This window comes from Pseudorasbora parva, chromosome 18, assembly GCF_024679245.1.
Source record: "Pseudorasbora parva isolate DD20220531a chromosome 18, ASM2467924v1, whole genome shotgun sequence".
NCBI lineage: Eukaryota > Metazoa > Chordata > Actinopteri > Cypriniformes > Gobionidae > Pseudorasbora > Pseudorasbora parva.
Genome location: NC_090189.1, coordinates 40,481,473 through 40,507,507, shown reverse-complemented (window position 1 = coordinate 40,507,507; position 26,035 = coordinate 40,481,473). Strand labels below are relative to the sequence as shown.

At 38.2% G+C, this 26,035-nt stretch overlaps 2 protein-coding genes across 2 annotated transcripts in view; one reads left to right on the top strand and one right to left on the bottom strand.

Annotated features, from left to right (window-relative positions):
• The window catches only part of hspa4a (heat shock protein 4a), a 37,928-nt gene extending 21,359 nt beyond the window's left edge, over positions 1-16,569 (bottom strand). Inside the window, exons 1-8 of the mRNA XM_067423345.1 lie at positions 16,251-16,569; positions 13,572-13,629; positions 13,351-13,491; positions 13,103-13,225; positions 9,392-9,491; positions 2,640-2,773; positions 544-788; positions 321-397 (exon numbers count right to left, since the gene is read on the bottom strand). Of these exons, the coding sequence (XP_067279446.1) occupies positions 321-397; positions 544-788; positions 2,640-2,773; positions 9,392-9,491; positions 13,103-13,225; positions 13,351-13,491; positions 13,572-13,629; positions 16,251-16,357 (985 nt within the window). The 5' untranslated portion in view covers positions 16,358-16,569. The remainder of the gene's footprint in view (positions 1-320; positions 398-543; positions 789-2,639; positions 2,774-9,391; positions 9,492-13,102; positions 13,226-13,350; positions 13,492-13,571; positions 13,630-16,250) is intronic.
• A 1,766-nt stretch (positions 16,570-18,335) lies between these two features.
• zcchc10 (zinc finger, CCHC domain containing 10) lies at positions 18,336-26,035 on the top strand. The gene is made up of 4 exons (XM_067423289.1): positions 18,336-18,444; positions 18,601-18,762; positions 23,506-23,550; positions 25,272-26,035. The coding sequence occupies exons 1-4, from the start codon at positions 18,404-18,406 to the stop codon at positions 25,513-25,515; spliced, it is 492 nt and encodes a 163-aa protein (XP_067279390.1). The 5' UTR covers positions 18,336-18,403; the 3' UTR covers positions 25,516-26,035.

Below are 26,035 nucleotides of genomic sequence, written 5' to 3'. Positions count from 1 at the left end.
ACACACACACACACCCACGCTTGTGTGCGTGCTTGCTGGGGGAGGCGAGAGCATTTTAATGAGGTAGCGTTACATGGACGTAGGAGAATTAAGACCTGTTTAACATTATTTAAGACCTAGAACGCAATGCTTCTGCGAATTTAAGACTTTTTAAGGCCTTATATTTCGATTTTGAAATTTAATACTTTTTAAGACTCCGCAGGGACCCTGTTTTCAGGGGAAATCACGTCAACACATTGAATAATGCGGCGTTTCAAGGCAATTCAGTGGGCCTTTAAACACACATTAATGGTGCAAGAAGGAAAAGCGTTTGTGCTCACTGGTCTGCTCCATGATGCTGCGCAGAGGACCCTCCACCTTGGCCAACAGCCCTGCACAGAGCTCCTCAAACTTGACCCTGGAACAGAAGAGTCATCAAGATATTATTAGACATGGTATTTTAACAAATTAACCTCACATTTCCCCTTCACTGCTCAGTGCCTAATTTACGGCGCTGACATCGAGCACCCGATTTAGCTCCTGGCATTGCCTCTGGATACGAACCTGTTGAGTGTGCCGCTGACATCGATGTCATTCATGAAGCATTCAATATTGAGCGGCAAGTCCGAGGCGTTGGCGCTCATGAGTTTTTTCAGCTTCTCGCACTCCTGGTAGAGTCGCACCAGAGCACGGGGCTTCGATCGCACGTCCAGCTTGTATTTCTGAGCAAACTCCTCACAGAAATACTTGACCAGCACCTCATCGAAGTCTTTACCGCCCAGCTCAGGGTCAAACGCAGAACCCAGAACCTACATTAATCAGGTGTGAGAGGGGCAAACAATACAGTTAGTGCTGTACTAAGTTATAGACTTTGAAAACAATTTCAAAAGAGGCATTCAAATAGCATGTACACTTTGTAATTATTTTGACTTGAAGTCATCTAAACTCTTTCCAAGCCAGCGTAAAAAAAAAAAAAAAAAGTTGCCAGCCACCACCAGGGTTTTTGACCATTTTCACAAAAATGTAATAGCCCATAGAATATTTTGTTTTATTAATATCTGAGCATGCAATATATCAAAAGAAAGAGCTGACCCTCTTCTTTTAAACAAACCCCCCCCCCCCCCCCCCCGCTTTATTCTAGCTTCTTTAATTCCTATTTTATTCCTTTTTTTAACTCTTAAAAAAGCAACATTTTGAATGAAAAGCTGCAAAATCACACGTTTGTGAAAGACTGACTCCAGATCAGATTCAGAGATAATTAAACACAGATGAGGAGATCGAGTCCATCTACACCTCTAATGCTTCAGTCCTGGAGCTCATCCTGCTCCTCATCTCATTCTCTAACATTAGATAGATTAGATTTATATGATGATTAATGATCAGAGATGATCAGACACAGATGAGGAGATCGAGTCCATCTACTCCTCTAATGCTTCAGTCCTGCTCCTCATCTCATTCTCTAACATTAGATAGATTAGATTTATATGATGATTAATGATCAGAGATGATCAGACACAGATGAGGAGATCGAGTCCATCTACACCTCTAATGCTTCAGTCCTGGAGCTCATCCTGCTCCTCATCTCATTCTCTAACATTAGATAGATTAGATTTATATGATGATTAATGATCAGAGATGATCAGACACAGATGAGGAGATCGAGTCCATCTACACCTCTAATGCTTCAGTCCTGGAGCTCATCCTGCTCCTCATCTCATTCTCTAACATTAGATAGATTAGATTTATATGATGATTAATGATCAGAGATGATCAGACACAGATGAGGAGATCGAGTCCATCTTCACCTCTAATGCTTCAGTCCTGGAGCTCATCCTGCTCCTCATCTCATTCTCTAACATTAGATAGATTAGATTTATATGATGATTAATGATCAGAGATGATCAGACACAGATGAGGAGATCGAGTCCATCTACACCTCTAATGCTTCAGTCCTGCTCCTCATCCTCATCCTGCTCCTCATCTCATTCTCTAACATTAGATAGATTAGATTTATATGATGATTAATGATTATGATCATGTTATTTTTCATATGCATATGATTTCATGCGGTCGCTCGTTTTACTGCATCTTCCTCGCGTGTGTTTTTATCAGGAGATTCAGTGCTCATTAAGAAGATGTGTAATAGCGCCCCCTAGCGTCTGGCAGTGAAAACACGGAAAATTACGTGTTTGGTGTTGAATCAGCGTATTCATGATTTGGATCGCCAATGTCACGTGATTTCAGCAGTTTGACACGCGATATGAATCAATTCGCTGATTCATAACTGTTTGAATCTTTATTTGAGGATTGAAAACAAACCCGGAAGAGAAGACAATGCTGAATAAAGTCGTAGTTTTTGTTATTTTTGGACCCAAATGTATTTTGGATGCTTCAAGAGACTCTAATTAACCCACTGATGTCTCATATGGACTACTGTGATGATGTTATTATTCCCTTTCTGGACATGGACAGTATAGTGTGCATACACTTGCATACGCTCTCGGACTAAATATAAAATATCTTAAACTGTGTGTGAAGATGGAGGTCTTACGGGTGTGGAACGACATTAGGGGGAGGAGTTAATGACATACATTTCATTTCTGGGGTGAACTAACCCTTTAATGATATAGTTATAAAGTATGTGGACAAAAAAACCTTACCTTCAACTTCCCCTTGTTAAAGGCACAAGCAGAGACCTGGTAACTAGCATGGCCAACATCCACAAACACCACAATCCTGGGCTTTTCCTCAGGAGCAGGCAGGTCCTGTTTGTAGATCCCATATGCCAGTGCAACTATAAATCACAGTTAACACAAACTGTTAGAACAGTTTTAGACTCATTACTGTCACTCTTCCCGTTCACCTAAAATGAGGACCATCACAGCTAGCTTCCATCATTTAATTGTTTTGAACATTAGACAAAGCATTTCAGAGCTACAGAGGAGGGCAAGACTTATTAGTTGGTCTTATTAGTTATTGTTTGGTCTGTTTCCCAAACAAAACTATTATACGGCTTTAGGAGACTTGGAATTGGGTGCACAAGTCATATGCAGTCCCTCCAAGATGTCACAAGATTTTTTGGTGGTAATTTCCAGAAATGTGCAAAAAACTTTTTTTAAAATAATTAGGATACCACATTTACCAAATAATGTATTGTGTTAGATGCACAATATTCATACATGACAATAGAACAAACCAAAATGCAGAAATCTTGTTTATTTTGGTATCTTACTAAAAAGGCTAATTCAGTGGTGGACAGCTTTAATAACATGATCTTACGCTTAGACCACTAAGAAATATGACTGGGAAAAGTAAATCACAGCAATAAGCAAACGTCTAATATAAGTAAAAAAGATCTCAAATAATTATTAAATCAAGAAAGGGACATTAATAAAATAATAAACAAATGATAGGAAGACAAATAAATACAACAAAGCTACAGATACAAACAGTGCTCTACGTATAAGTAGCTACTTTTTTTTTTTTGCGATTTCAAGTTATTTGTGACATTTCGCGTTGTATTCAGCGATTTCTCAGAATCGCGAAAAACTGGAGGGACTGCATATGGAAATACTTAAATGTGCCTATATGCTTTTAGGACTGTCACGATTCCTTGATTTAAGGTCCCCTTCTTTGCGATTCCTTCTTTCAAACTTTAGTTAGTGTGTAATGTTGCTGTTGGAGCATAAATAATACCTGTCAAATTATAAAGCTCAAAGTTCAATGCTAAGCGAGATATTTTATTTAACAGAAGTTCCCTTTCAAAGCCTACAGCGAGCGGCCGGTTTGGACTACACCGCTGCACTTCCTGCTGTAGTGACGTCACTAGAACCGTTTGTTGACGAACCCTCCGCCCACAAGAACACGCAAATTCGGGGGCGTTGTCCTTTTGCTCTCGCAGGTCGAGAATAGGAAGCGTTGTTTTTGTAGAGTGTGTTTGTCGCCATGCCATTGAAACGCTGTTATTTTCATCCCGGAGTCAAATCACCTTTGTTTGGCCTTCCCACGGACGCTGTACGTAGAGATCAATGGCTACCGTTTATGGTTAACTCTAGTGTTGTCAAAAATATCGATATTTCGATATGTATCGATACTGGAATATCTGAAACGATACGATTCTCAGTTTTTACAGTATCGATATCAGCTGCGCTCTCCTCTCCGACCGAAAGCGAGTTGACACACACACCGGCATATTCTCACTCAGCCCGGTTAACCTCTGAGCACGGCGAGCGCGCGTTATGCTGGACTTTTTCCTCATGACAGTGTGTTAGTGTTAGTGTGTGATCGGTCTGAATTTCGCGCGGGATTGCACATAAATTAATTCTACTAATCCCCGCAGATTTCGTGCTCCACATCTGAAGCGCACACACATAGCCTACCGTAATAAAGCCGCCTCTGACATGATAAGTGCAAACATTTGCTTCCTTTTCCAGCTTATTATTGGTCAAATACACTCAAAGAACTATCAGTGCACATCTGGAAGAGTATTAACGTAAACACAGTCGCAAACAGTTCAGGAAGAACGAGTAACAGGAACAGTGTTTAGGATCCATGCGTCCGTTAGTCTTAAAGGGGCCGCAGTCATTTGCTATTCAAACTACAAAAAGACAAACGATCAATTGCTCTTGACTGATCAACTCGTGTAACTTCAATAGTTTCATCTGTACGCTATTGAATTTTTTTACAAAGAACATTATCCAATGTTGTTTTAAATGTAATTACTATGCATTTTTTTAATTCAGTTTCTTATCTAAATGTTAGACCTACCTGAAAAATAAAGCAGTCTATTTAATTTGTATCTTCTATTCTATTGCATTTATTTGTGCTATTGTTTGTAATCTGTTCATTTGTTCTTATTTTATTACTGTTTATTCGTCTTTTTAAATTCAATTTACCATTTGAAATCAAGCTTCCTTGTGCTGTGTGTAAGCTATTGCAACACAATTACCCTATTGTAAAAAATACATTGAGATAGCAAAAATGTGTTAGAGAATTTTAATAGTAATTGATCAATAATTGTTTAAATCAAAACGATGCCCAACCCTAAGGAACATGCTGGCCACATGAATTTTTAGTTAAAAATAACAATGAATAAAAACAAGTTCTGTTGTCATATTAAGCATCTTATCTTATTTATTTATATATTTTTTTACTGTGGTATCGATATATCGATATTTTAGTCTGATATCGTATCGAAGTCATAATTTTGGTATCGTGACAACACTAGTTAACTCGGTTCCAGAAAATTATAATCAGTAAGGATTAAGGATTCAGTTTATCAGTGGACATCAGCAGCACAGGCTTTACCATAAGGATTCAACAGCACCGCCACAAACAGTGAGTAAGAGTGCTTATTAATGCCTGATCTGGGATCAGTGAGTTCTGATGTGTAGCTAATCATTCAAGTTCACACAGACTTTCTTTCTAAATCATTTAAAACTGTTAGTCCTGCAGCTGGCCATCTTGATGCATCAGTGAAGCAAGCCAGTGACTAAAACCAACAACTTCACTCGTTTCTGTTAGCAGCATGAGACAAATCTGTTATTTAAATGATTAAACTACAGAGAGCATTCAAAGAACACTCTTTATAATGTTCGGATCGGTCAATCACACGCTTGAATGACGCTGCTCATTATGCTCAACAGAAGCTCTTACTGTATTCATGTCGATGTCGTGTTTGTTGTTAGCTGTGGTGAAAGCATTTTGTGAGAGAAATAACGTTGCAAAGTTCACTTGTTTATTCAGAGCTCTCAGAGAAAAACAAAATAAACTTGCGCTCTCAAATGCAGATGTCAGCCAATCACAGCAGTGGGTGTTTTCACTGATGACTCACAGCAGACACGCCTCTTGAAACAGAGCAATCCAAACAGAGGGCTAATATCAGTATAGAAAACATGCCTTTTATTTCTAAATTATGACATTTTTTGATGTAAAAACCATACTAACAATATAAGCACACCCCAAGACACATTATAAAACAATAAAACAACCCATGACATGGGACCTTTAAAATTAAAATACTCAATTAAACGCATCTTCTTTATGCAAATCCAGAAGAAAACGATTGTAACTTCAACACCATCGGATCGAACTATCAAGACTTTCTCCTGCAATTTCACCTCAGAGACTCTCAGGCTAAATGCAAGTAATGTACGATATCCAAATCTCTGTGTAGTTAGTAAAAATGTATATTTCCCATCTGAGTTAATTCACTACAGATTCAATTAAATAAACATGCCCTATGGGTTTAACATATATAAGCACTTTAATCATTTCCATGGATGTAGGTTAGGTGCGTCTCAGAGTGGCTCCGTTCACAGTAAATGCTGCTCCACATGAACTTATCATCCACAGAAGCACGGCTCAATCTCCATCTCTGCATATGATCTGAGTTTGGGTTGCTTATAACGCTCATCTGGAATCTTGTCAATGTTTTTCTAAATATGTGAACTGTTCAATTTAAATCAGCATGGTGCAATAAAGTGCAAAGTGCAGGTGGAAACGCAGGTGAAACGTTTCAGTAGGTTGCTCTCCTCAGTGATCAAAATACAAAAGACAATCACTTTTTCTAGATGGACAAGCAATTAGAAGCCATCAGGTTAATCTAATTATTACAATTATCACCGATCACAATCGATTATCACAAGTGTCACAGCAAAATGTTCAATTTCAAAATCAGTTTAAACCCTCGCTCTGAGTTTGATGTCTACGTGTTTCTTGTTCAAGAAACGACAGTGGCTGTAGCATTTCTGTCGTAAAGACGTGGCCAAATATTGAAGATTAAGTGGATATTTAAATTAAATATCGTTTGGCCAACATTTAACCAGAATTTGATCTGCTGTAAAGTGTAACAACACCAGAACATTGGCGCCCTCTGCAGGTCTTTGTTATAATACATAATGTTGATTGTTTTGATTATGATTATTTAGTTTAGCAGTGTTGTTCTATAAAACTATATGATTACTTGCTTTTTTAATACTTTACTAATAGTATTGCCTCATTGTTTTTACATATTTATTTAATTAAATTCTATTCAATTAATTGTCAATAAAATTGGCTGATTTAACTATTATGAAAATAATCGTTAGTAACAGCCTAGCGTTGTCACAATACCAAAATTATGACTTGGATACAATACCAGACTAAAATGCCTCGATACCGATACTGAATCGGTACCACGGTCAAAAAAAGAAATAAATAAATAAATAAAACCCAGTAAAAGTAATTGAATAATATGACAACAGAACTTATTATTCATTGTTTTGTTTTATTACTAAAACTCCACTTGGCCAGCGTGTTCCTGCCCTGGTTTTTGACCACCCCCTCCTCTTATTGCTATAATAACTACATGCCGGTTTGAACATCTTACAGAGATCTCATTATCAATCATGTTATCATTCACTAACCTTTCACTTCTCAACAGGTTGGGATGACCAAAAACTTATTTTATGATACGAGTAATTTAATATTTTTAAAATATAGATTTTTAATTGTATCTTTGTTTTTAGAAATAAGCAAAAAATGCAAATTACAAACAATATGACAAATGCAGTGCTTTAGTTTTCAGCTACATTAGGTCTATTTAACAGTAGCAAGTCAAGAAAGAAATTAAATAATCACTTATTTAATATTTTATTTATTTAGCCAAGCATGTGGTGGTTTTCTATTTTTCATAGTTGTTTGGTGCCCTAGAATGAAAAAACTGTATTAACCTTGCCATAGTGAAATAATAAGAGTTCAGTGCATGGACATCTCATACTGTGAGTCTCAAACACCATTGCCTCCTCCTTCTTATGTTAATCTCGTGAATCAAAAACACCACGGGAAAAAAAAGTGCTTCTCAACATAAACCCAACCGTGACACAATCGTTGGGGATCATTAAAATCCACGCCCCCAACATTTGCATCTGTCCAAACAAGTTCATTGTCAGGCGGAACTGGAGCGAATCATCGGGTACAAGTTGCTCGCGTCATGTTCCAGGCTGTTCAGGAAACTTGTCTACCCTTCCCACAGATAAAAAATGTCAACAGTCATGGTTGATGTTCATAATCCGATACCACAATAATTTAATTCAAGATCGTTCGTATGTTCGGCCCATTTCAAGCAAGCGTCGCTCAGCGTCTTAAACTGAAGAAAGTGGCGACTTTATTCCAGCAAGCAGTAAGTAGCGATTTTATCCACTTATTGGCCGTTTAAACAATTTCTGATTAAATTGAAAGTTTCTTAGAGACAGCATTGTCTAGATGATGCAAGATGCTAGTACAGTAACAATAGGAAACTCCAAGTACCATACAAAACTAAATAGTGTGTCTAATGACAGGTTAATATTATTTTGTATGGTTCCTTTTCACATCAAAGCTGTTTGGGGGATTTCTTTACTGAAATCTGGCAACCGCATGAACGCGAGCTCTTTCCCGCGCGCGGATGATCTGAAAACACCAATAAACAAGTAAGCTGCATTTTATCAATCTCCATTTGAGATGTTCTGCTTAAAGTGTCATTCAGTCGGTCTGTGTTGTGTCAGGACGGTCAGACTCACGAGCCGCTTCACTGAACTGCTGTGAGCTGCTGAAATAAGCCAATCAGAGCAGAGCTCAACATTAATATTCATGACTCTTCCAAATAAGGCAAAAACAGAGCATTACATCCTAGGGACAATTTATAGGGATGTAAGTGGACCTGTAAAACTGTATCTGGACAATTTTTTGCCCTTAAATAAGCCACATACCCTCTATGTAGATATCAGAGAACAATTTAACATATTGTTCATAACTCATATGTTAATAACATAACTCATTCTAGTACACCTTTAACATTAATCACACAGAATATGAGGTCTGGCTTAAGACCTGCACGGATCTAAATACCTCAACTCTATACATTCACTAAAGAAATATCCTACTGTGCACACACATCCTGACACCTGCTGTCACACATCGACGCAAATTAAGAAATGCAGCTCATTTAGGCGCTGTCCTCCTTAAAGTACCGGTACTAATAAAATTCCAAATAGTGCCGTTAGTAATAGCAGGGTATCGCAATACTTTTCTAGTACCGGTATATTGTGCAACACTATGACACCCCAAATTTGTTTTAAACTTTTGGGGGCCTGACAATAGCTGTTTCCATCCACCTATTTTTTGCATCAAAAACCGCTGGATGGAAACGCCAAGATGCTTGTTAAAAATACTTGTATGCTCGCTTGAGTCGGATACATTTATTTGATAAAAAAACATGCGTATAAACTACGACAAACACATTTACCAAATAAACTCCTTGATGCGCATCAAAAAAAGTAATGTGATTTTGGATGCCACCTTCCATTATGTAAGTCAGGCATAATCGGAAGGAGAGTAAGCAACGACAGGTGGGTCATTTTTGGGTGAACCGAATCCATTACAAGTATTTCACCTGCTGTAGTGTCGTTCATGAGTCTGAGACAGTTAAGGCCTGTGATCTGTGCAGCATCCATGACTGATCGTCTCTCAGCATCAGTGAAGAAGCTGGGGACCTGCATGAGGAAAACAAGACAACTTTAACTCGTCTGATTATTCACATTCATTACATACTAACTACAACAGCCACACATACGCATGTTGGTCTCATTCGTAGTCGTAACACAGCGAACAGTAGTTGGATTAGCGAAAGAAAGAACAACAACACCCTGGTATAAATAAACACACACACACTACGGAGGAAGCATTACATAGACGTAGGAAAATTAAGGCCTTTTTAAAATGATTTAAGACCTAGAACTCGAGCCTTCCGCGAATTTTAGACTATTTAAGGACTTACATTTTTATTTTGAAAATAAAGACTTTTTAAGTCCCCGTAGGAACCCTGATCTAAGTTATCTTGGTAACGTTCTTTGGGCAAGTGTGCTTAAATTTGAAATATTCAATCGAAATGATTGCACTATTAATGCTAATGTTCAATATACATCCCCCAGCCCTAGGTGAAGGCAGTGAGTTTCAAAATCTGCCAATAGTAAAGGAGCTTCAGTAAACCCAGTTTGTGCACTTTCACTGTGGTTAGATGTATTAAAAAGATGCCATGCGATTACTTTGGGTACAACTGCAATCGTGCATACATATATATATATATTAGGGCTGCACGATAATGGAAAAAAATGGCATTGTGATTTTTAGTTTTTAGATTTTTTTTTTAATCTAATCTACTTTTTAAATAAAAGTATACATTGTTATATATTGTGATTGGTTTGACCAGAGATTAGAATAGCTCTAGAATGAATAATTCTAAAATTATTGGGTGATTTTTTTCTGGGGAAGTGAATCTGCAAAGAAAATATTAAAGGGGGGGTGAAATGCTGTTTCATGCATACTGATCTTTTTACACTGTTAAAGACTTGGAATCCCATACTAAACATGGACAAAGTTTCAAAAGTTAAGGTGGACGTTTGATGGGAGTATTTCTTTGTCAAAAATACTACTTCCGGTTAGTCATAAGTTTCGGCAAGTTTTTTGAGATCATGCGTCCCCTTTGACGTTAATGGGGGCGGAATTTCCTTGTATGGGCCTTACGGACAATTCTACCGGAAGCGCGTGAGAGAGAGAGGGAAAGCAACAGGCTACCATCAAAGCGCTGGCTCGTAGGCTGCGCTGCACAGGTGATGTGACTTCAAGAAATTAACAATGTCACCAAAAAAGTGCGTTTTTGGTTGCCAGACCAAGACAGTCCTGCACAGATTCCCCAAAAACCCTGCGGTAAGGCAACAGTGGATGGAATTTGCTTTTCCGGATCAGCAACTGAGTTGCGCAAAGGTTTATGTCTGTTCACTGCATTTCGGTGCCGACTGTTTCATAAACAAGGCCCAGCTCGACGCCGGATTTTCCGATCGCCTAATGCTGAAGGATGGAGCAGTCCCAACGATAAAGGTCCCAACGTTAGAACCGCAGGCGGTGAGTAAGACTGCTTCAAATGTCTGTGTTTTTGCCTATGCCCATCAAGTAACGTTAGCCCAAACATGATCACGTATAGTTAATTGATCAATGGAGCATGCGATGTGTAGTGCGTGTACATTTGTTTAGCTGGCCACTATATGTGTAACTTTATGTTTGTGTATTGTAAAAGCACTCCAAACAACAATACACAAAGAGGGGGGAAATATGATGAACTAAATAAGCACGCTTCTTCATTCAAATGCGCTACTATTCCATGTCTTTCTATGTAAACACTAGCCTGCCGTGCTACAATTGTCTACACAAACCACGCGTAACACACACACACACACACACACGTTGTAACACTTGCGCTTGACATGGTGTTCTAAAAACGTGACGTTAAAGTTAAAATCGTGGAATAACGGTTTGATTGTAGTCTAGCAAGAAGTGCACTTCCCACATCTACACCTTCAAAAGTATAAATATGTAAATAACACAAGTTGCTAAGCATATTATATAGTTAGTGTATAACTTGTACCACATAGAGACGTCCTGCTCTAGTCGTTTTTGCTGCTGCTCCTGTTCAACTGCAGCCTCTGGGTCTGATTCCGGATCATAGATGTATGGCTGTATCTGATTAAAAGCCATATTTTTTATTTTGAATAAAGTTTTTTTCCCGCTGTTAGGGATGACACAGCTTTACGACGCACTCGACTCAACACAATAGCAGCAGCGAGCCCATGTCATTATTTAGCTCCGCTCACACGACACGCCCCCACCCGCTCGGCTTTTTTCGGAAAGACTCGGAACAGCGCATCTTTCTTATATAATTATAAAAAAACTAAAGACTTTTCGGAGATATGCAGGATGCAATGCTACTCTATAGGTACTCAAGATTGACATGACACTGACTGAAACTGAGTGTTTCACCCCCCCTTTAAATAAATTACAAGCATATATATATATATATATGCCTCGCATTCACCCATTCTTACACCGACGGCGATGTCAGCCATGTAAGGTGCCATCCAGCTCGTCGGGAGCAGCTGGGGTTAGGTGTCTTGCTCATGGACACTTTGACACTTGGTCAGGTGGAACCGGGGATTGAACCACCAACCTTTCGGTTTGTAGACAACCTACGTGACCCACTGAGCCACTGCCGCCCATTTCTAGTTGTAATGTTTTTGAAAGAAGTTTCTTCTGCTCATCAAGCCTGCATTTATTTGATAAAAAATACAGATTTTTTCCCCCTATATTGTGATATATTACTGCAATTTAAAATATTTGGTTTTCAATTTATTATACTTTAAATTATCATTTATTTCTGTGATGCAAAGCTGAATTTTCAGGATGGTTCCTCCAGTCTTCAGTGATCATGATCCTTCAGAAATCATTCTCATTTGAGGATTTATTATGAGTGCTGGAAACGGTTCTGCTGCCATATATATTTGATGAATAAAAGGTTCAAAAGAACTGCATTTATTCTAAATAAAAACCTATTTTCAAATAATACAAATATCCTTTACTATAATTTTTATCAATTTAACACATCCCTGCTGAATACAATTATTGATTTATTTCAAAAAAAGAAAGAAAAAAAATGACTGACCAGTAGTGTATATTGTTGTTACAAAAGATTTATATTTTTAAAACATTTGCTTCTTTTTTTTCTTTTTTATTCATCGAAGTATTATAAAAAAGTATCACAGATTATGAAAAAATATTAAGCAACAGAACCGTTTCCAACTTTGAAAATGAATCCTCTTATGAGAATGATTTCTGAAGGATCATGATCACTGAAGACTGGAGGAACCATCCTGAAAATTCAGCTTTGATCACAGAAATAAATCAGCATTTAAAGTATAATACATTGAAAAACAATTATTTTAAATTGTAATAATATATCACAATATTTCTATTTTTCAGTATTTTTGATCAAATAAATGCAGGCTTGATGAGCAGAAGAAACTTCTTTCAAAAACATTACAAATAGTAATGTGTCCAAACTTTTGGCCTGTACTGTGTGTATATATGTATATATATATAAATATCTTTGTTAGCAATACAAGTGATTTTCTCTGTCTTTTGTTGTTTGATTGATATTAAAGGGATAGTTCACTCAAAAATGAAAACAGTACAGTGAGAAGTGATTATGCTATTATGCAGTGAACTTTATATTGAGTATATTTAGAAATAGGTGTGTAAAAGAGAATATGCGTACGGAGATGACGCAGTCTGCCACTGGCTTCTTGAGTGCAGCTTCAGCGGTTTCTTTCAGTTTGGTCAGCAGCATAGCAGTGACCTGCTCAATGCTGAACAGCTTCTCCTCCTCCATATACATGACCTGTGGAGACGGACAGCATAAAGCACTGCGATACCTACAGCAGCATCTGATTAACATATATGATAGAATAAAGCAGCCATTTCCTCAGTGTAACAACTTTATCACTACTGTTTAATTAGTCTTACCTTAATGCCAGTGGTTCCAGTCGGCATCTGAGCGAGATCATAGACCAGGCTGGACTTTGCCGTCTGGATGTAAGGGTCACTGAACGCCCTGCCATGGAATCGCTTAAAACCCTGCACAGTGTTCTTGCAGTTTGTGACCACCTTGTTGAGAGAGCAGAAATTATAACTACAACTTCCCTCCATGCAATGTGCTTTCCTGCTTATTTAAACTAAATGTTTACCTGGCTTTTGGCTGCTGCCCCAATCGAACGATTCCGAGGACCGAATGATACAAATGACCTGAAAAGAGCACATCATTAGATACTACACTACATAGGGCGCTACAATGACTGTTTTAGCTCACCAGCCACTGTGGCTAGTGGTTTTCCAAATCTACTAGCCACTCAGCTTATCACAACAGCATTTTCACTAGGGATGCACCGATACCATTTTTTCAGAACCGATCCGATATAAAAAATTCGGAGTATCGGTCGATACCGATACTAAACCGATACCAATCCGATACCAATGCAGTTTTGTTTAAAGATTATATGTAGAATTTCTATACTTCAGTCTGTTGAACTGATAATCAATCTTTTGTGAGTTAAACTCACAATCTACTAAATAAAGAAAATTTAATTTTAAAGGAAAAAATGTATTATATATATATAACACTCTATGACAAAAATACTACTATACTCTAGTCTAGATGGTGAATAAATTAGATTCGTGAATAATTCTGAAGCAAAAGTTACAAAATCACGAGTGCACAATAATTGTATAAAATCTAAACCTTTAGTGGGGAAAAAAATAATGAATACCATGAAAGTGAATAAGTGTAGCTGTAAAGCTGGTAAAATGTTACACAAAATACATTCATGAAAAACAAGTGAATATATTTATAGGATTATATATATATATATATATATATATATATATATATATATATATATATATATATATATATATATATATATATATATAATATATTATAGATTATATTATAGGGTTAGACTTTTTTAAGGTTAAACTTTCATAGCAAAAGTATTATTATAATACAGAGCGGCTCAAAGCGCGTATGCACATAATAACAGAAACAATGAATAATCATGGAGAGAGTTTCATTGAGTTGACTGTCGTAACAGAACGCGACACACAGTTTAACGCTGGATGGAGAGTGACTGACAGCGGAGGGAAGCATGCATTGACGTGAACTTGAGTTTAATGACTTAAATATTTATCTGTACTCACATTAAACTATGGGATGGCTTCTGAACACGTATAATATAGTGCACGAATATTTGATGATGCTTTATAATGTTTTTGTGGGGCACTGGGGCTTAACAATAACACAGAAATATTATACGCACACATTAAATCCTTGTCCCAAGCACACAATTATGATATTCTCACATAATGGACTTCAATGGCAACCAACAGTTGAAGGTCCAATGCAGTTTCAAAGGAAGGGCTTAAGAGGCTCTGCACGATCCCGGATAAAGAACAGGGTCTGATCTAGACAAACCATAAGACAATTTCAAGACCAAAAAATAAAATAAAACACATTTTAGGTTAAAGTTTTTTTTTTCTTCAAGTTGTCGTCTTGAAAATGTCAAGATAATAAAAAAAACATTGTCTGATGGCTTGTCTAGATCAGACCCTATTCCTCGCCTGGGATCGTGCAGACTCTGACACCCTTCCTCTGAAACTGCATTGATTTGGACCTTCAACTGTTGGTTCCCATTGAAGTCCATTACGTGGAGGAAAAATCCTGGAATGTTTTCCTCCCAAAAAAAAAAAAAAAAAAAAAACTTAATTTCTTTGCAACTGAGGAAAAAGACCTTGGGTGGGATAGATGTTAGTAAAATACCAGGACATTTTCATTTGGAAGTGAACTAATCCTTTGAAGGCGATGTTTTGCATCCTCAGATTCCAGATGTTCTGGATACATCTCAGCCAAATCTATCTTCTAACAGATCATACATCAATGGCAAACGTATTAATTCAGCTTTCAGATTATATATAAATCTCAATTTAAAAAAAAAAAAAAACCTTTATGACTGGTTTTGTGGCACAGGGTCACATAAAAATATAGACATACATTTTTTTTTAACAGTAAATTTGTGTGGTTCAGTAAAAAAAAAAAAAAAAATTGTAATGTAGTTCAGCACTTTTTTAATCGGTTAGCGGACAATTGCGGCAAAACCTTGTTATCGTTATTGGTAAAATCCACTATCGTTTTATTAAAGTGTGTACATTTTTAGAGCATTTAATTACATTATGTAAAGTAAAATACAAGACAACTATCTTTGGTTTATTTTACGCTCTAGTTTCTAGATCATAACTCGCAACTGCGACTTTATATTTCACATTTCTGATGGCGGAAAAGGGAAAAGTCAGAATTGAGAGATAAAAAGTATACTAGTATATTCATTAAAAAAATATATATATATTATTCAGTGGAAAACCATTAATCGAGAAATGTATAATAATTAGTCCTGTAAAGAGACTGTCGGTCGGTTATTAAAATGTGTATTAAAAAGCGGCCTTAAAAAATGTGCTAGAATGTTCCAGCGGCCGCCCGGCGTGACGTCACGGCAGCAGCGCGAGCGCGAGCACGAGCACGCTGTAGCATTCAGCTAACCGACCCGTTCATCACTCCGCTCTCATCAAATTCAGTCATATATACGCTAAACACCTAGATATCATACTAGCCTAACGTGCAGAATAGATCCTCACAATATTAGCTGTCAATTAAGGCAAGTAGAGCATGTGTCAACTCATTTGACATAATTTAGATCCAATGGAATGACATAATGAAAGAAAACACGCGTCTTAACGTGGTTGTCATTGTGTGACATGTCAGAGAGAAATGCACGCAGTGTCTGAAAACAGTTAATGGACATTATAAGCAGACTTACGGTGTGCATCGGTCGCTGTACTCGTTTGCAACAGTCTCTATTCCGCCGGCGCGAGCGACAGCAACATAACAGCTCTGGAAGCCCACATCAAATCCCACCACTGACATCTTCACTGGAAATCACAAGCACAGCCCAGCTAAAACACTCAACACCAGCAGGAAGTGTCCTTTTAAAACATATAGATGTATATATAACAGTCACGGAGTGGTTTGATTCATAAAACTCAGGTTTAACGCGATTTCATAGTTCCCGAATGTCCGTTGACTGAGTTGAAGCACACCGGCTGAAGGCTGAATGTAATGGGTAAGCCGGAGTTCACGCCGAAGTCAACGGTTTTATCGCGAGAGTTCGTGAGTTCTAGATGGCTCTGGAGCTTTCCTTACATGACGTAACCATGACGACAAGCCCAAAACGATCGATGATGGACGTCTTGATACGAGAACCCTGAAACTATTTTGCATCTTTCGGGGTTTTTTTTAATATATGTATGTTCAATTATTTTGGGTTGATGTAGAATATTTATTTAATATGTTAAGTGGAACCAAAATTAACATAAAGAAAAGAGATGCTATTTGATTTTTTATTATGACAAAAAGATATAGAAAAGACTCATGCTTGTAGATATTAAATCTTATAATGTTACTTGGTAATTTCTACATACACAATGTAAATGGTCTGAAAGAATTCCCAATATCTCCCATTTTAAGGCTGACATGAAGATTTATTTTGAAACTTTACAAGGACTCTCAAACCACAAAGCCCCAAGAACTATGGGCATTTACAAACAATTAAACTCCTTTATGCCCATTTATACACTTTTGTTTTTTTGTTATTATTATAATTTTTTATGTTATGTTATGTTTTTTTTTTTGGTTGTTTTTTTTTTTACTATGGCTTCATGGTCTTATGGAAATGTCCAAAGAATTATAGCCTATGTGAAACCTTTGTAAAAAAAAAAAAAAAAAAAAAAAAATTTTTTAAATAAAACATAATTGAGGGAAAAAAAGTCTTGATACAAGATGGAGATTTCGTCAAGTCCACACAGAAACAATATTTTGGTCATGTTATTATACTAAACAACTTTGGAAAAATAGTGAGGCTAATGATATATCCAGCAAGGCATATCCATAACTTTTAAAGACGTATATTTTTGGTCACGTATGGTTCTTTTTCTCTTTCTCTTCTGTTTTTTTTTTTTTTTTTTTTTTTTTTTACCACAATCTTTAATCATTTATTGTTAATTATTTTGTGTCCTTTTTTATTCTGATGACATTGAACATATTATTCATACATTTTGTGTACTGTATGCAAGCCTGTATATTATAAATATGTCTAAAAAAAAGTGATGCGACCGTTCAGATAATAATTATTTCAAATGTATTTTTTGTAGTTTATTATCATTACAACATTTGAATGAGATTAACCAATCAGTCTTCCTAATGCTATCAATAGAGTTCCAAAAAGTTTTTGAAAATATTATGAAAACTAGCTATGTTAACAAGGGTATATTATTGTTATTAATAATTAATAATGCTGGTAAAATTGTATATATCCCGATGTTTAAGGTGTTTGTAGTGGAATTTGATTGTTTTATGTCTTCTGTAATTTTTTTAAGTAACATGTTTAAAATGGATTCCCTGTTACCAATTTATTTTTGTATTGCTTTATTTTATGCTATGTTCGTTACATGGTCTGTCTTTAATAAAAAATAACATTTATAATAAGTTATAATATTATAATACTTATTGTTTATATTATAAATCATTATAAATATTATGGTTGTTATTATTATTAAAATGAATTAAAAAAATACATATTTTTGCCGATTTATATTTGCCGATTTAAATGAGAATATCATTTTAGGAAGAATTCTCTTTTCACACGATTAAATGTCTCTCTGAACCCACACACCCCGAAACTTAAGAATAAATAATAAGAATTAAACAATAAAGAAGCGTTTGTGTTTTATGACCTTTTCGTGGTTTCCTCTATATTGATGTATAACATGCTGTACCGGTACTTTAATTCAGACGAATAGACCAATAAATATACAAAATATGTACAATAGAAAGCTAAAGCCTCTCCCAAGCTTTAGATGGCACTCTTTTTGTTTTCATTCTCGCGTCGCGACGGCGCACACGATCGCTTCCAAAATGGCGACGCCCATGCATAGATTGATCGCTCGAAGACAAGCGTGAGTTATTTTACACATTATACGATTTTTGAGTTCTAAATAACATTTGTAATGTATTCGCTGTATTTTGTGTATCTTATTAGTCGTCTGTTTGAGTTTTCGTTGTTTTAACACGAGGTTTCAACTGTGTATATGTGACTTCTCACATTTCCACAGGGAGGCAAACAAACAACACGTTCGCTGTCAGAAATGTCTGGAATATGGACACTGGTCCTACGAATGCACTGGGAAAAGAAAGTATCTTTATAGACCTTCCAGGACAACTGAGTTAAAAAAGAAGCTGAAAGACAAGGAGAACAATCCTTCAGATGATTTGGGGTAAGAAACGCAACGCATTCACAGACGTGCGTAGTAACTTAATATTGAATGCCTGATTACTAGTTTACTAAATTTATCAGTCAACGCCTTGCGATAAAAACTTACTTGTACGAATGTTTCAAATTGAGTAATCTCGTGAAGTTATGTTAAAAGAATAGTTCACCCAAATATGAATATACTCTCTCATTGATTCCTCTCTCTCATGTAATGTTTGATGAAATCAAAATTCTGTGTTCTGTTCCTCCATTTGAGTTCATAAAGAAAATGTAAAATTTATCCATATGAATTGAGTGGTTTAGTCCAAATTTTCTAAAGAAGCATGATCCCTTTGTAATTAAAAGGTTTACTTAAGGCTTTTATTTACATATAACGTTCATCAACACATCAGTTCCAGAACCAATGAGGTTCACTCTCGTGTTACGCATCACGTTTGAGCTTCAGCGAGAACCAATGAGGTTCATTCTCGTGTTACGCATCACGTTTGAGCTTCAGCGAGAACCAATGAGGTTCATTCTCGTGTTAAGCATCACGTTTGAGCTTCAGCGAGAACCAATGAGGTTCATTCTCGTGTTAAGCAGCACGTTTGAGCTTCAGCGAGAACCAATGAGGTTCATTCTCGTGTTAAGCAGCACGTTTGAGCTTCAGCGAGAACCAATGAGGTTCACTCTCGTGTTACGCAGCACGTTTGAGCTTCAGCGAGAACCAATGAGGTTCACTCTCGTGTTACGCAGCACGTTTGAGCTTCAGCGAGAACCAATGAGGTTCACTCTCGTGTTACGCAGCACGTTTGAGCTTCAGCGAGAACCAATGAGGTTCATTCTCGTGTTACGCAGCACGTTTGAGCTTCAGCGAGAACCAATGAGGTTCATTCTCGTGTTACGCAGCACATTTGAGCTTCAGCGAGAACCAATGAGGTTCACTCTCGTGTTATGCAGCACGTTTGAGCTTCAGCAAGAACCAATGAGGTTCACTCTCGTGTTACGCATCACGTTTGAGCTTAGGCGAGAACCAATGAGGTTCATTCTCGTGTTACGCAGCACGTTTGAGCTTCAGCGAGAACCAGTGAGGTTCATTCTCGTGTTACGCAGCACGTTTGAGCTTCGGTGAGAACCAATGAGGTTCATTCTCGTGTTACGCAGCACGTTTGAGCTTCAGCGAGAACCAATGAGGTTCATTCTCGTGTTACGCAGCACGTTTGAGCTTCGGTGAGAACCAATGAGGTTCATTCTCGTGTTACGCAGCACGTTTGAGCTTCGGTGAGAACCAATGAGGTTCATTCTCGTGTTACGCAGCACGTTTGAGCTTCAGCGAGAACCAATGAGGTTCATTCTCGTGTTACGCAGCACGTTTGAGCTTCGGTGAGAACCAATGAGGTTCATTCTCGTGTTACGCAGCACGTTTGAGCTTCAGCGAGAACCAATGAGGTTCATTCTGGTATTACGCAGCACGTTTGAGCTCCTCAAGAACCAATGAGGTTCATTCTCGTGTTACGCAGCACGTTTGAGCTTCAGCGAGAACCAATGAGGTTCATTCTGGTATTACGCAGCACGTTTGAGCTCCTCAAGAACCAATGAGGTTCATTCTCGTGTTACGCAGCACGTTTGAGCTTCAGCGAGAACCAATGAGGTTCACTCTCGTGTTACGCATCACGTTTGAGCTTCAGCGAGAACCAATGAGGTTCATTCTCGTGTTACGCAGCACGTTTGAGCTTCAGCGAGAACCAATGAGGTTCATTCTCGTGTTACGCAGCACGTTTGAGCTTCAGCGAGAACCAATGAGGTTCATTCTCGTGTTACGCAGCACGTTTGAGCTTCAGCGAGAACCAATGAGGTTCATTCTCGTGTAACGCCGCACGTTTGAGCTTCAGCGAGAACCAATGACGTTCATTCTTGTGTTACGCAGCATGTTTGAGCTTCAGCGAGAACCAATGAGGTTCATTCTCGTGTTAAGCATCACGTTTGAGCTTCAGCGAGAACCAATGAGGTTCATTCTCGTGTTACGCAGCACGTTTGAGCTTCAGCAAGAACCAATGAGGTTCACTCTCGTGTTACGCATCACGTTTGAGCTTCAGCGAGAACCAATGAGGTTCATTCTCGTGTTACGCAGCACGTTTGAGCTTCAGCGAGAACCAATGAGGTTCATTCTCGTGTTACTCATCCCGTTTGAGCTTCAGCGAGAACCAATGAGGTTCATTCTCGTGTTACGCAGCACGTTTGAGCTTCAGCGAGAACCAATGAGGTTCATTCTCGTGTTACGCATCACGTTTGAGCTTCAGCGAGAACCAATGAGGTTCATTCTCGTGTTACGCATCACGTTTGAGCTTCAGCGAGAACCAATGAGGTTCATTCTCGTGTTACGCATTGCGTTTGAGCTTCTCAAGAACCAATGAGGTTCACTCTCGTGTTACGCAGCACGTTTGAGTTTCAGCGAGAACCAATGAGGTTCATTCTCGTGTTACGCAGCACGTTTGAGTTTCAGCGAGAACCAATGAGGTTCATTCTCGTGTTACGCAGCACGTTTGAGCTTCAGCGAGAACCAATGAGGTTCATTCTCGTGTTACGCAGCACGTTTGAGCTTCAGCGAGAACCAATGAGGTTCATTCTCGTGTTACGCAGCACGTTTGAGCTTCAGTGAGAACCAATGAGGTTCATTCTTGTGTTACGCAGCACGTTTGAGCTTCAGCGAGAACCAATGAGGTTCATTCTCGTGTTACGCATCACGTTTGAGCTTCAGCGAGAACCAATGAGGTTCATTCTCGTGTTACGCAGCACGTTTGAGCTTCAGCGAGAACCAATGAGGTTCATTCTCGTGTTACGCATCACGTTTGAGCTTCAGCGAGAACCAATGAGGTTCATTCTCGTGTTACGCATCACGTTTGAGCTTCAGCGAGAACCAATGAGGTTCATTCTCGTGTTACGCAGCACGTTTGAGCTTCAGCGAGAACCAATGAGGTTCATTCTCGTGTTACGCAGCACGTTTGAGCTTCAGCGAGAACCAATGAGGTTCATTCTCGTGTTACGCAGCACGTTTGAGCTTCAGCGAGAACCAATGAGGTTCATTCTCGTGTTACGCATCACGTTTGAGCTTCAGCGAGAACCAATGAGGTTCATTCTCGTGTTACGCATCACGTTTGAGCTTCAGCGAGAACCAATGAGGTTCACTCTCGTGTTACGCAGCATGTTTGAGCTTCAGCGAGAACCAATGAGGTTCATTCTCGTTTTACGCAGCACGTTTGAGCTTCAGCGAGAACCAATGAGGTTCATTCTCATGTTACGCAGAACGTTTGAGCTTCAGCGAGAACCAATGAGGTTCACTCTGGTGTTACGCATCACGTTTGAGCTTCAGCGAGAACCAATGAGGTTCACTCTGGTGTTACGCAGCACGTTTGAGCTTCAGCGAGAACCAATGAGGTTCACTCTCGTGTTACGCATCACGTTTGAGCTTCAGCGAGAACCAATGAGGTTCATTCTCGTGTTACGCTGCACGTTTGAGCTTCAGCGAGAACCAATGAGGTTCATTCTCGTGTTACGCAGCACGTTTGAGCTTCAGCGAGAACCAATGAGGTTCATTCTCGTGTTACGCAGCACGTTTGAGCTTCAGCGAGAACCAATGAGGTTCATTCTCGTGTAACGCCGCACGTTTGAGCTTCAGCGAGAACCAATGACGTTCATTCTTGTGTTACGCAGCATGTTTGAGCTTCAGCGAGAACCAATGAGGTTCATTCTCGTGTTAAGCATCACGTTTGAGCTTCAGCGAGAACCAATGAGGTTCATTCTCGTGTTACGCAGCACGTTTGAGCTTCAGCAAGAACCAATGAGGTTCACTCTCGTGTTACGCATCACGTTTGAGCTTCAGCGAGAACCAATGAGGTTCATTCTCGTGTTACGCAGCACGTTTGAGCTTCAGTGAGAACCAATGAGGTTCATTCTCGTGTTACGCATCACGTTTGAGCTTCAGCGAGAACCAATGAGGTTCATTCTCGTGTTACGCAGCACGTTTGAGCTTCAGCGAGAACCAATGAGGTTCATTCTCGTGTTACGCATCACGTTTGAGCTTCAGCGAGAACCAATGAGGTTCATTCTCGTGTTACGCATCACGTTTGAGCTTCAGCGAGAACCAATGAGGTTCATTCTCATGTTACGCAGCACGTTTGAGCTTCAGAGAGAACCAATGAGGTTCATTCTCGTGTTACGCAGCACGTTTGAGCTTCAGCGAGAACCAATGAGGTTCATTCTCGTGTTACGCATCACGTTTGAGCTTCTTTCTGAGTTTAGTTCTCACGCATCAAGCAGGCTCGGTTGAGTTCATGTTCACTGATCAACCATTATATATTAATAAAAGCCTAAATTAAATCTGTTCATCATATAAAGATCGAGTCTTTTCAGAAAATTTGAACCAAACCACCTAATTCATAAGGATTCGTTTTACGATCTCTTTATTAACTTTTTGAAGCATCAAAGTTGTAGTTGCATAGCTGTCAATGGAGGGACCGAACGCTTTCAGATTTAATCAAAAATATCTTAATTTGTGTTCTGAAAATGAACGAAAGTCTTACAGGTTTGGAACGACATGAGGGAGAGGAACAGCGCCAAATTGAGACGAAAGTGAAGAATGCAGAATTGTAGACTGCGTCTGTTTCTAGTATAAAATGTTACAAAAATATTAATTATTTCCATGTGTTGTGTGTTTTTCAATCATTCACACAAGTGTGCATTTCAACTGTAGTTTCTTGACACTTTTTAGACCTGGAATAACGGCGCGCAGTGAGAAAAAAACAAAGAAAAAAAGGTAAGTCATTGCTTGTGTTAGCAGTATAAACATGTTATGACTGATGCATTATAACCACTTTATGAAGTTAAATATTAGGATGTTTTATCTGCTTTTAGGGAACCATTAAACTTATCACATGCTAGGTCTGGTATACATTTTATTTAATTGCACTTGTATCTCAGTTCTGCACAACTAACTACCGGTATTAAAGAATTAGTTCACTTTTAAATAAACTTTTGCTGATAGTTTACTCACCCCTATGTCATCACAGATGTTCATGTCTTTCTTTCTTCAGTCGAAAAGAAATGAAGGCTTTTGATGAAAACATCCCAGGATTATTCTCCATATAATGTACATCAATGGGAACCAAACAGTTCAAGGTCCAAATGACAGATTCAGAGTAGCTTTAAACGACACCAGACAGCGAATAAGGGTCTTATCTAGCCAAACAATCAGTCATTTAAAAAAAGACTAATAAAAAGGTTTGTTTTATAAGTACAAATGCTGGCTGTTCTGTGATACGCGTTCTGTGACGTCACGTAATACACAATTACGCTGAAAACATCACGCTTGACAGAGGCGGAAGTATCGAGTCAGTGTTTACAAGTGTTCGGAAAAAGGTTTTTCAGCGATAAACTGACAAAAAGACCCATATTCATCGTCTGGTGTTGTTTAAAGCCCTTTGAAGCTGCTCTGTATTTGTCATTTGGACCTTGAACCGTTTGGTTCCCATTGAAGTCCATTATATGGAGAATAATCCTGGAATGTTTTCATCAAAAACCTTCATTTATTTTCGACTGAAAAAAGAACGACGTGGACATTTTGGATGACATGAGGGTGAGTAAATTATCAGTAAAAGTTTATTTAAAAGTGAACTAGTCCTTTAAATTTGTCCAAAACAATAATTGAGTCACAAAAGTATACAGTTAATGGAAGTCCTTTTATTTATATAAAGTGGCCTCTATATATATATATATCCTGACTTTATAACCTTAAAAAAGTTAGAATTGTGAGAGAAAGTTTTTCAAACATTTTTTTTATTATTAATACAAGATTTTTCACAATTAAAGGGTTAGTTCACCCAAAAATGAAATGTCTGTCATTAACTCCTCTCCCTAATGTCGCTCCTCACCCGTAAGACCTCCGTTCATCTTCACACACAGTTTAAGATATTTTATATTTAGTCTGAGAGCGTATGCAAGTGTATGCACACTATACTGTCCATGTGCAGAAAGGATCAATAAAGATTCAAACGGTTATGAGTCAGCGTATTGATTCATGATTCGGATTGCGTGTCAAACTGCTGAAATCACGTGACACTGGCGATCCGAATCATGAATCAATTCGCTGATTCATAACCGTTCCAGTCTTTATTTGAGGATTGAAAACAAACCCAGAAGAGAAGACAAAGCTGAATAAAGTCGTAGTTTTTGTTATTTTTGGACCCAAATGTATTTTGGATGCTTCAAGAGACTCTAATTAACCCACTGATGTCTCATATGGACTACTTTGATAATGTTTTTATTCCCTTTCTGGACATGGACAGTATAGTGTGCATACACTTGCATACGCTCTCAGACTAAATATAAAATATCTTAAACTGTGTGTGAAGATGAACGGAGGTCTTACGGGTGTGGAACGACATTAGGGAGAGGAGATAATGACATACATTTCATTTTTGGGTGAACTAACACTTTAAAGCACATGACTTGACATGTCGATATGCTGTTTTCTTTGAGGTCCTCCTCCAGCTCCGGCAGCAGTGATTCGTCCAGCTCTTCCAGTGACTCTACCTCCGACAGCAGCGATTCGTCCAGCTCCTCATCCTCATCTGAAGACAGCAGCAGTGACGGCGAGGAAAGCTCCAGCCCTTCCTCCTCCTCTTCCTCATCCTCCTCGTCTTCCTCCAGCTCTGACTCTGATTCCGATTCCTCAAGCAGTTCGGATCAAGGCCCTCCAAAAAAGAGAAAGAAGAAGAAATGATTTCATCCAAACACAGAACTCGTGTCATACGTGTAAAGAAAGCGAGATATATTGTCATCTTGTTTTGTACAATGTAAAAATCACACACATTCACTTTTTTACCTTGAGACCAATGCAGCTTTATTTTCCCTTCTTGCCAGAGTGTAGTGGTGTCTCAAACTTATACATTAAAGCGCTGTAATGATCATCTGATACAAGTTCAGTTATTTAGCATTATTTTGGATCTTTTTTTCTAACATAAATGATCCATTTTTTGCTTCTTGTTAGTTATGTTTGGAAGGTTTTGGTTGAAGTGATGCCATAAAAAAATAGGCTGGGTTGTTTTAAAATTTAAAGATGGTTTAATGTGAAATAAACTGATTTCTTATACATGGAAACATAGCTTTTGTGAGTAATATTATCAATATCGCAGTTAAATCACAAGTAACCCTTCTCATCAAAAAGGCGAGAGTCACAGAACGTTTGATCCGAAGCTATGTATTTTTGCAAATTGCTTAAAATATAAAATATTTATAAAGCA